The sequence below is a fragment of the Nansenia antarctica genome (genome assembly GCF_963989245.1).
Source record: "Nansenia antarctica genome assembly, chromosome: 20".
Classification (NCBI taxonomy): domain Eukaryota; kingdom Metazoa; phylum Chordata; class Actinopteri; order Argentiniformes; family Microstomatidae; genus Nansenia; species Nansenia antarctica.
Window position 1 is genome coordinate 1385604 of NC_137693.1, and position 10063 is coordinate 1395666.

The 10063-nt window shown below is 49.0% G+C and overlaps 1 protein-coding gene across 1 annotated transcript in view; it reads right to left on the reverse strand.

The window, feature by feature from the left end:
- Positions 1-360: 360 nt before the first annotated feature.
- Positions 361-10063, reverse strand: part of sh3pxd2b (SH3 and PX domains 2B) — a gene marked incomplete at both ends in the record, with an annotated part of 27155 nt that continues 17452 nt past the window's right edge. The window contains 6 exons of the mRNA XM_080549958.1: positions 361-1003; positions 1265-2199; positions 2717-2842; positions 3102-3148; positions 5142-5350; positions 7123-7240. Coding sequence (XP_080406084.1) covers positions 361-1003; positions 1265-2199; positions 2717-2842; positions 3102-3148; positions 5142-5350; positions 7123-7240 — 2078 coding nt within the window. The remainder of the gene's footprint in view (positions 1004-1264; positions 2200-2716; positions 2843-3101; positions 3149-5141; positions 5351-7122; positions 7241-10063) is intronic.

The following is a 10063-nucleotide window of genomic DNA, read 5'->3' on the forward strand; positions in this document are numbered from 1 at the left end:
GACGTACATATAGGGTTGTTCTAGTAGAAGGCGTGATACGTATTACAAAATAACATTATAGGCTGGAGTAACATATGGCACAGAAGGTGAACTACGGGGATAACCAAGGTTTTGCTGTCTAGTCATTTCAAGAGGATAGCAAAAAGAACAGAAGAGAAACAAAAACAATATTACGTTTCTTTGCTGGTTCATTCTCGCTCGGATGCGAAACAAAATGGAACGTAACAAAACCAAAACTCCTCAATAAAAAAAAGGTACCTATAAATAAAAAAGAAAAAGCGAATTAAATACAAATAGTGATATTTTTCTTTAAAAAAAAAAAAACAAACAAAAAAACGGACGGGCCAAAGAACCTGGTACCTAGGGCTTCCGGGTCAGATAGTTGGAGGGGATCCAGCCCTCCTTCATCAGCCCCTCTCCTTGGTTTTTACAGAACCACCATCCGGTGCTGTTCCTCTCCAGAACCTCGAACACCGTGCCCTCTTTGAAGCCGGGCGTCTGCTCGTCGCCCTCAAAGTCCGCCACGGCCAGGAACATCTCCTCCTTGCTGGGCTCCTTGATCAGGGGGGGCAGCTTGTCCCGGGGGGGCCCCGGCTTCTCGCTCTTCACCTGGGGCTTGGGGGGGACGGGCACCTTGGCCCTGGGCTCCTCCCGCTCCTTCTCCTTGGGCGGGGGGGGCAGGACGAAGGCCTTGGGTTTCGGGGGAGGGGGTCTGCTCAGCTGAGGAGGGGGGGCAGGCTTAGGCTCGGGGACCGGGACCGCCGGGACGTCTTTGAAGGGGGGGGGTTTGGTGGTGGTTTCCGTGGAGCTGGAGGGGTCGGGGGTGTTTTTGGGAGGAGGGGGTCTCCTAGGGCCGAAGCCAGGTCTCTGTGGAGGCGGTTCTTTGTGGGGGGGCACGGCGGGTTTGGGGGGGTCGGGGCTGTCGTGCCCGTGACCGTTCTGCTGCTTGGGGGGGAATCTGGGGGGGGGGGGATCCTCACTGGCCTTGCCGTTAACAGCATTGCTGGGGGACAACATGGGGAGGGCGTTATTAGGGGGGGCATGGGAAGGTGGCAAGGGCTTGCTGGGGAGCACACTCATTGGAGGGGCATGGGGGGGCAAGGGCTTAGTAGGGAGGGCATTATTTGGGGGAGAGTGGCTAGGGGGCAGTGGCTTACTAGGGAGAGCGTTATTTGGGGGGGTGTGGCTAGGGGGCAGAGGCTTATTGGGAAGGGCGTTATTTGGTGGGGGGTGGGGGGGCATGGGCTTATTGCTCGGAGGTGCGCTATTGTGTGAAGAAGTGCCGTTCTGCTGGCTCGATTCCACCGACCCAGAACCCGGTTCCGCCGGCTTGGAAGGCCTCAGCTTGCTCCTCAGGTTGGTGATGTCCAGCTTGTTCTCGGCCGGCGCTTCCGGCTTGGCGGCGGGGACGGGTTTGGGCCGGAGCACGGGCGGCTTGGGCTTGGCGAACAGCGCCGGTCCGGTGGCCTCGGGTTTCTCCTCCGGCGGTTCCGGCTTGGGCTTGGGGGGCTGCTTGGCGACGGGCTTCAGGTTGAACTTCTTGACCTCCTTGGCCGAGACCTTGTGTCCGCACTCCAGGCCCATCTCGTTCCTCAGGTGCAGAACCTTGTTCTTGTCCTCTCTCTTGGGCTCGGGGGGTTTGTCGGGTTTGAAGGGGCTAGCCTTGGGGGGAATCAGAGGCATGATGAGCCCCGGGGCTGGCGGTTTGGGGGGCAGGGGTTTCGAGAGGTCGGGCCTGGGCTTCTCCGCCGCCACCGTCACCTCCACGTCCAGACTCTTGTTGATGGACTCCCTGCGGGGGGGCAGGGCCGGCTTCTCCTCCGCCTGGGGGGCCGGGGGGGCGGAGGGGGCGGGCGGAAGGGGGCCGCCTGAGGGGAAGGCCGAGGTCGCCTTGTTGGCCGGGCTGGACTTCCAGTCCCTCAGCTTGGGCCGGGCGGGCGACTCGGAGGCTGCCGTGGGCTCGTCCGGTAGGGGTTTGGACCAGCTGTTGTCCTCCGGGCCGCCGGCGGCGGTACCGCTGCTGGCACTGCCGCCGTCCTCCAGCCTCAGCTGGGCCATCTCGTCGGGCAGGGGCGCCAGGAAGTTGGGGCGCAGGGCGCTGCTGGTCTTCTTGTACTTGTCGATGAAGGTGATGGGGGCCCAGCCCTCTTTGTCCTCTATCTGGATGTACCACCAGCCACTGGTGTTCTTCTCTATCACCTGACACACACACACACACACACACACACACAGTCAGTGAAATGTGGCACTTCGGTGTGGCACATCGGGGTAAAGACTCAGCAGGTAAATAATAGGTGTGTTGTGAATAGGCGTGTTGTGGTCAATAGGTGTGGTCTAAGTTGCCTTTATACCTGTGTAATAACATTGTAGTTACTCTAATAGCAACATGTGTGTGCCTTATTACACTTCGTGAGCTCAGAATGATAAGGTTCTATCTCCGTTTAGGGCAGTTCAGAGATATTGAGTGTCAAAGTTTTTACATTCCATTATGTTTCGTGAGATGGAACCTTTGTATTTTATTAATTACTAACTAAAAAATGTCAAATTTTTTTTAAATAACACCACACAGGCATTAATAAACACCTAATGGATCAGATTATGTAAAAAAACTAAATTTTGACTAAAGACGGAGATAGAACCTTATAATTCTAACGTCACGACTTGTATAATATTACAAGGGACAAATGTGACGACGTGACCCTGACGTGTCCCTCACCTCCACTTTGACCCCGGACTGGAAGCTGATCCCATCTGGGATGGTGGTCTGGAAGTCTGCGATGGTGTAGAACTCCTCCTCCACCTGAGGGGGGGTGGGGGGCTTGGGTAGGTTGGTCCCCCTCGGCTATGGGTGGGGTGGGGTGGGGGTGGAGAGAAGAGAATGGGGGGAGGGGGGGGGGGGGAGGAAAGCAAGATACGAAGAAAGAAAGAAAGAGGCTCAATTTCTGTTGTGGCTTGTGGCAGATCAACACGTCGATACAAACCTTGTTTAGTCTGATGCAACTTCTTTTTGTGATTGAGGGCCGGAAGCCTGTCTAGATGTGTGTGGTTAAGTGGTGTGTGTGTGTGTGTGTGTGTGTGTGTGTGTGTGTCTGGGTACTTACGATGGTGAGGTCCCTGCGTGGTGGAGGTCTCTGTCTCAACCCTGCTTCTGCAGGAGGGAAGACAAGACACAGGTAATCAGACTCCACGGAGCTTCCTTGTAAACACATATCTGTGTGTGTGTGTGTGTGTGTGTGTGTGTGTGTGTGTGTGTGTGTGTGAGTGAGTGTGTGAGAGAGAAATTGAGAGAGAGAGAGAGAGAGAGAGAGAGCGAGATAGTAAGACAGAGAGAGAGAGAGGGAGTGTAAAAGAGCAATAGAGAGAGAGAGAGATAAACAGCCAGAGAGAACACACACACACACACACACACCACACACAGTCAGAATGAAAGAGAGCAGTGTTTTGTCGAGTGCAGAGTCAGACTGAGGATCTCTGCAGACCGCTAGCGGCTAGCAGGCGTCTGGCTCTAACGAGGTGTAATGGCTCTGGGTCCTCCTCTGCTAACAGAGGTGTGTCTGTCTGTCTGTCTGTAGGAGCCGCTCAGCCCCTCTATTACTTTACACTCTGGAGAGGAGAGGAGACGGCTTACATTACGTTACATTACTGAACACGGCCCTGGCGCTGGGCTGCTGCCTCACACAGGGGAATGATTCAGAGAGGGAGGAGAGGAGGAAACATCTTTCATACAGATGGGATCCTTTACTCAGCCCAGAGTCTCTCTCTCTTTCTCTCTTTCTGTGTCTCTCTCTCTCTCTCTCTCTCTCTCTCTCTCTGCCTGTGTCTGTGTATCCCTCTCTCTCTCTCTCTTTCTATCTCTCTCTCCCTCTGTGTATCCCTCTCTCTCTCTCTCTTTCTGTCTCTCTCTCCCTCTCTTTCTGTCTCCCTCTGTCTCTCTCTCTCTCTTTCTGTCTCTCTGTCTCTCTCTTTCTGTCTCCCTCTCTTTCTTTCTATCTCTCTCTCCCTCTCTCTCTCTCTCTCTCTCTCTCCCTCTCTCTCTCTCTCCCTCTCTCTCTCTCTCTCTCCCTCTCTCTCTCTCTCTATCTCTCTCTCTCTATCTCTCTCTCTCTCTCTCTCTCTCCCTCCCCCCCACCCCCATCGGTTCTGTCCATAGAAATGCAGTAGTGGTTTCATACTACTGTGTACCAAACTACCAAACTAAAGCAACATAGAAGTACTGTAGATCTTGTGTGCCAGCCAAAGAGCCTGAGGGGATACGTTCGTTCTATGACTTATATTTCTGTGGTTATGGTTAACACACTCACTGCTGAGTCAAAAGGAGGGAGAGGAAATGTCTGAGGAGTTAATAATAATACTACTACTACTACTACTAATAATAATTATACATTAGTCTTATATAGCGCTTTTCTAGACACTCAAAGACGCTTTACAAACTGAAAAGATTGAGTAGTAATAGTAAAAAGAAACTAAAAGAAAATAAAGTATAGGGGTCTAGTACATTTTTAGATGACTAAATCTAAGTCAATGTCTTTGTAGGACAATCTACTCTGTATACTGCAATTACACCGAGATTTCGGGCGGAGAAGCGGCGCACAAGCAACGCCAGCGTCCTCTCTCAACCGGCTTTTTTTTTAAAAGGATGAGTTGTCGGAGGGTGGTTCAAATTATAGAAATAGATCTCCTACCCATGAGTGTGCTGAATGCCAAAGAGCCATGGTCTGAGGGGATATATCTGTTCTATTCTACATTTGTATTGTTAACACCCTTACTGTCCATTCTATAAATTATGTTTCTATGGTTAACACTGTCCGTTACTGTCTGTTCTATAACTTATAATATAACGACTTCTACTGTTAACACACTCACTGTCCATTCTATGAATTCTACTTCTATATTCAACACACACAATCATTTATATGTGTGCTCGGTCTCTCTCTCTTTCTCTGGCTGTCTCTTTCTACCTCTACTCTCTGCCTTTCTCTCTCTGTCTGTCTGTCTGTCTGTCTGTCTGTCTGTCTGTCTCTGTCTGTCTGTCTGTCTGTCTGTTTGTCTGTCTGTCTGTCTGTCTGTCTGTCACACACACACACACACACACACAGGACAGTTACACACACACACACACACACACGTAACACGTGACTCACTTTTCTTGCTGTCAGAGAAGGGAGAGAAGCGGTTCTCCTTCTGGTCCTTGTCCCGGTTCTCCTTGGAGGCGTTCTCCTTGTTCTGCTGCTTGGAGAACCCGTCCAGGTCGTTGGTGCTGGCCGCCGCCCCCCCGGAGGCCAGCTTCTGGCTCAGGATGTCAACCTTCTTCAGGTAGGACGCCGGGGCCCAGCCCTCCTGCCCTTGGTACCTGGACAGAAAGAGAGACCCCACCAAGACATGTTAGGGTACCTGAAATAACTCGACTTGAGTTTATTGTCAACTACTGGGATGCAGGGGAGTACGACCAGTGCCCCCTGCTGTATTCTGTAGGTGCATACACACTAGGGATGGACGGTTTTTCGGTTAAACCGAAAACCGGGGTTTATAAAAATAGAAACGGTTTTTTATCAAAACCGTCTGAAACCGGATTATTATTATTTATTTTTATTTTTTTATTTTTTTTGTCCTATGTTGTTCAAAGAATAAAACTGGAACATGTCACATGTTTGTCGTGTGTGAAAATAACAATGATACAGTCTGAATCTGCCGCGCAATGAGTGAGAGGTTTGGTCAGTTGTGAAGAATAATTGAGGATTAATATCTAATTGGAATTATATTTAAGGGTAACGAATCACTCTATGGGAAAGATAGTTGCCTTCAGTTATTGGTAGATAGGAACGTTTTTTTTACAATTACTCGCTTACATTTAATAAGATCATTTTCGCTGCTCTCTGTAAAGCGCATTGGGTCACTTTTGTGAGAAATGCGCTATAGAAATAAAATGTGATTTGATTTGATATCAATCAATCAATCAAACTTTATTTATGTTCTATAGCACAAATCATGCATTGAATGTAACTCCAAGTGCAGTATTTACTAAACCACAATATAATAAAACAAGAGCTATACGGATCAAGATTGTTTGTGCACAGCACCACTGTGTGTGAAGGCGCTACTGAAAGTGATGACAGAACGCATGTCTCAGAAGATACGCGGTCACTTAGTGACGCAAAGGTAGTTCTGTATTTATCTCTATCTGTATTAGTACATTTATTTTGAAAGCTCTATTTTGACAGCTCTACCATGGGCACTTTTATTTTGATGGGGCATTCTTTGTTGATTGACTTACGACAGTTCAGGACGAGTCAGTCTCGCGGCATGTGGTTTTTATGAAAAGCTTTAAGTATGTTCACTGCATAATTCTAAGTCTAATATTTCAGTGATTATTGAGCAGTATTCAAATATTTAAATACATTGAGCAGCAGCTGAAACTTTGTCTAAGAACCAAGATATTGAGAAAGCAGTTCATTCAATGAAGACGCTGTTCCAAGAGATGATCTTCCGTGCAGGCGTGCACCCTGGATCAGCGGAGCTGGTGTGTTAAGTGTTCATGTGTTTTCATGTATGGTGTAGCTTACAAAAGTCTGCCTTTCCACTTATATTTGTGAAACTAAGTAGCCTAAATGTGTTGCGACTGTGCTTACGGTGTTTTAATGGTGTTCGACATGAGTGTATTGTAGCAGTAGGGCTCAATTATTTGAAATTGTCGCGTTTTTTTTTTTTTTTTTTTCTTCGTTTTTCGGTCGTTTTTCGGTTAACCGGAAAACCGCGGTTTTAGTCTTTGACGGTTTTTCGGTTTCAATAATTGGAAACCGTCCATCCCTAATACACACAGTGTGGTAAATGGTAAATGGACTGCACTGATATAGCGCCTTTATCCAAAGCGCTTTACAACGGCCTCTCATTCACCCATCACACACACATTCACACACCAATGGTGGGAAGCTGCCATGCAAGGCGCCGGCCCGCTCACTGGGAGAAATGTGGGTTTCAGTGTCTTGCCCAAGGACACTTCGACATGTGGCCAGCCGGGGCTCGAACCGCCGATCTGCCAACCTTGCGATCATTAGACGGCGGCTCTACCTCCTGAGACACAGCCGCCCCATGTGCCCCCAGCCGTGTGTTGGCGGGTCTCAGTACCTGATCTTCCACCAGCCCTCCAGGTTCTTCTGGATCACCTCCACGGTCATCCCTCTCTCCAGGTCGATCTCGTCCTGGTCCCGCGCCGCGTACGGGTAGATCACCGTGTACTTCTCGTCTGGAGGAGGGAGGAAGAGGGGGGAAAGGCTCTTATTATGAAGGAGTGGCTCTTATTATGAAGGGATGGCTCTTATGTTGAATGCGGTAGGATTCCATTTAGAATGCTAATATAATACATCAACAACATAGAAGCGCATCAATCAACCGAATATCATGAACACGTAGGCGGTCGTGGAGAGTAAACAAGATGGCATGGTTGTATTGATCATTATCGATCACGTCTATAAGAAGCTACTGATCCTGCGGTCCATCTGTCCTTGCCCCTCAAGGAGATCTAGGTGGTCTGAACAGGGGGGTATTACATCAACGTCACTAAAGGAAAGTCCAGGCTTATCCAAGTCTCGTGAGACTTATCAGAAATAAAGCTGGATTCATAAAAAATAAGCCGGGATTGTCCTTTAGCGACGTTGATGGAATACCCCCCTGGCCCACACCACCAGGGTACAAACACTGAATGGACTGAGATCGTGTGTGGCCGTGTAGGTCCAAAACACCCACTCTCTCTTTGGTCTAAACCCGTCTAAGCAGCTCTCAGCGAGTGTTGGTCAAACGGTCAACATTCTGGAGTGCAGAGGGTGGCTTTATTCAGCAGAAAAATGCATAAATTATGAATGGCTTCATTTTTGTAGCCAATCAAAGTCGTGTTGCTAGGTAGATAAATAAAATAAACTGCTTGGCACTCTAGGTTGGTGAGTGTTTCGGGAATACTTTGTCAGTTAGTGAGTTAACAACACGGTCAGGTCTCCATGGAGGGAGAAGAGGTGAGACACACACACACACACTCACACATACACACACATACTGTACATGCAACACAGAACAGAGACACACACGTCCATCCTCCTCCACTAAAAGGACAATTCAGCAGAAACACACAGGAGAGCATCAGAACTGTTCTAAAGATGCAGTCAATCCTACTGCGTAAAATAACTGTAATAGTTAAGGTAAAAAAAAAAAAAAACGATAATCTTTTCTGTACATTTTTCGTCAGTACTGAAGTCGTTAAAAACCAGTGTTTTATCTCCATGCAGTGAAGAGATAGAAAATCAAACACAACAACAATACTATCCAATCAGATCGATGCCATGCACCATTCTCCATGCAGAGGGGTTCTCCATGCTTGGGTGGCAACAAGAGGTTACACACACACACACACACACATCCACACATCCACACACCCATCCACCCACCCCCACACACACCCACGCAATACGCACATCCACCCATACGGACACCCATCCACACCCACACGCACAAACTCACACGCATCCACACACACACCCCCCCCCCCCACACACACACACACACATCCACACACCCCCACTCGCACACACACCCATCCACACACACACCCATCCACACCCATCCACACACACACACAGACATCCCCCCCACCCACACACACACACATACATACACACACACACACACACAGCAGAGAGGGAGAAGAGAGGCGTGCTCCACCTGGCCCCAGACCTGAGCCTAGCAGGTCCCCTAAGGTCCTCCGACGGCCCACGTGCCTCGGCAGTGACCAGCACCTCCGGGTCACTGGCAGCAGTGCGCCGTGGGGGGCAGGAAGTGAGCAGAACAAACAGGAAGTGAATACGCTGGGGGTTCCTGGGGTTCTTTAGGTCCCTATACCGTGACAGTGACAGGGTCACGGTTAGTCGTCACGGTGATTTAGAAACTTAATATCTAGTGAAGAGATGTGAAGAGGTCAATAAGAGGTTGTTTTTTTCCTCCTTGCCTAACCCTAACCCTAACCTGCTGCAGGCTTCTATCTAGACCTATCCCACACCCTGGGGGACCGTCTTTTGTTTAGTTTCGAGGTTACAGAACAACGGCCTTGTTGTTGTTGCTGAATATCTGTTTCCCCAGGAGGCAGAGCAGTCATCGCTCTGGAGCTCCACACCCGCCTCACATCATCAACCACGTTATGTTTCTCTCAAACATCTTATAACTGTAATTTGTGACACGTTCTTCTAGTCTTGTGGTCCTCATATCGGCAACCAATCGAAATAGTCAGACTTTTCTTTTGAAACAGGGAACTATGTTTCGACGTTGTTGAGAATCAACAACACAAACTCGCTAGTCAAGCCAAAACGCTGCAACAACGCAATGGATTGGGTGAGTAATCCCCACTGCTACCTAATTAACTATAACACTACTTTATATTGTTAGCAGGCTCACAAAACAAGCTGTGTTAGTTGACTAGCGATGTGTGTCATTGATTTTCAACAACGCGGAAATGTATTCACGTTTTTCGAAAGAAAGGTCTGATCATTACATCGGATCGCAATATGCGGACCAAAGCGTTAGAACGTGACACATGTATTTCTCTCAAACATCTTATAACTGTCATTTGGGTCTTACTTTGGACACAACACACAACAGGCTGGTTTCACAGGCAAGGCTTAAGGCTTGATCCTAGACTAAAAAAAGCATCTTCAACGGGTGGTTTTACATTGAGAGTGTGATTTCGTCCAGGACAAGGCTTGTCTGTGGAAGCGGCCCTATAAGTCATTTGGTAAACGAGGCCAGATGTGTAGCCTCGTAGTGGTGGCAGTAAAAGATGAGTTGCAGTTGTGTGTGTTTAGCCTCTGTGTGTGTGTGTGTGTGTGTGTGTGTGTGTGTGTTTAGCCTCTGTGAGCTGTGTGTGTGTGTGTGTGTGTTTAGCCTCTGTGAGCTGTGAGTAGAGACAGGTGCTCGGGGAGGCTGAGAGCCAGATGTAGGTGTGTGTGTGTGTGTGTGTGTGTGTGTGTGTGTGTGTGTGTGCGTGTGTGTGTGTGTGTGTGTGCGTGTGTGTGCGTGTGTGCGTGTG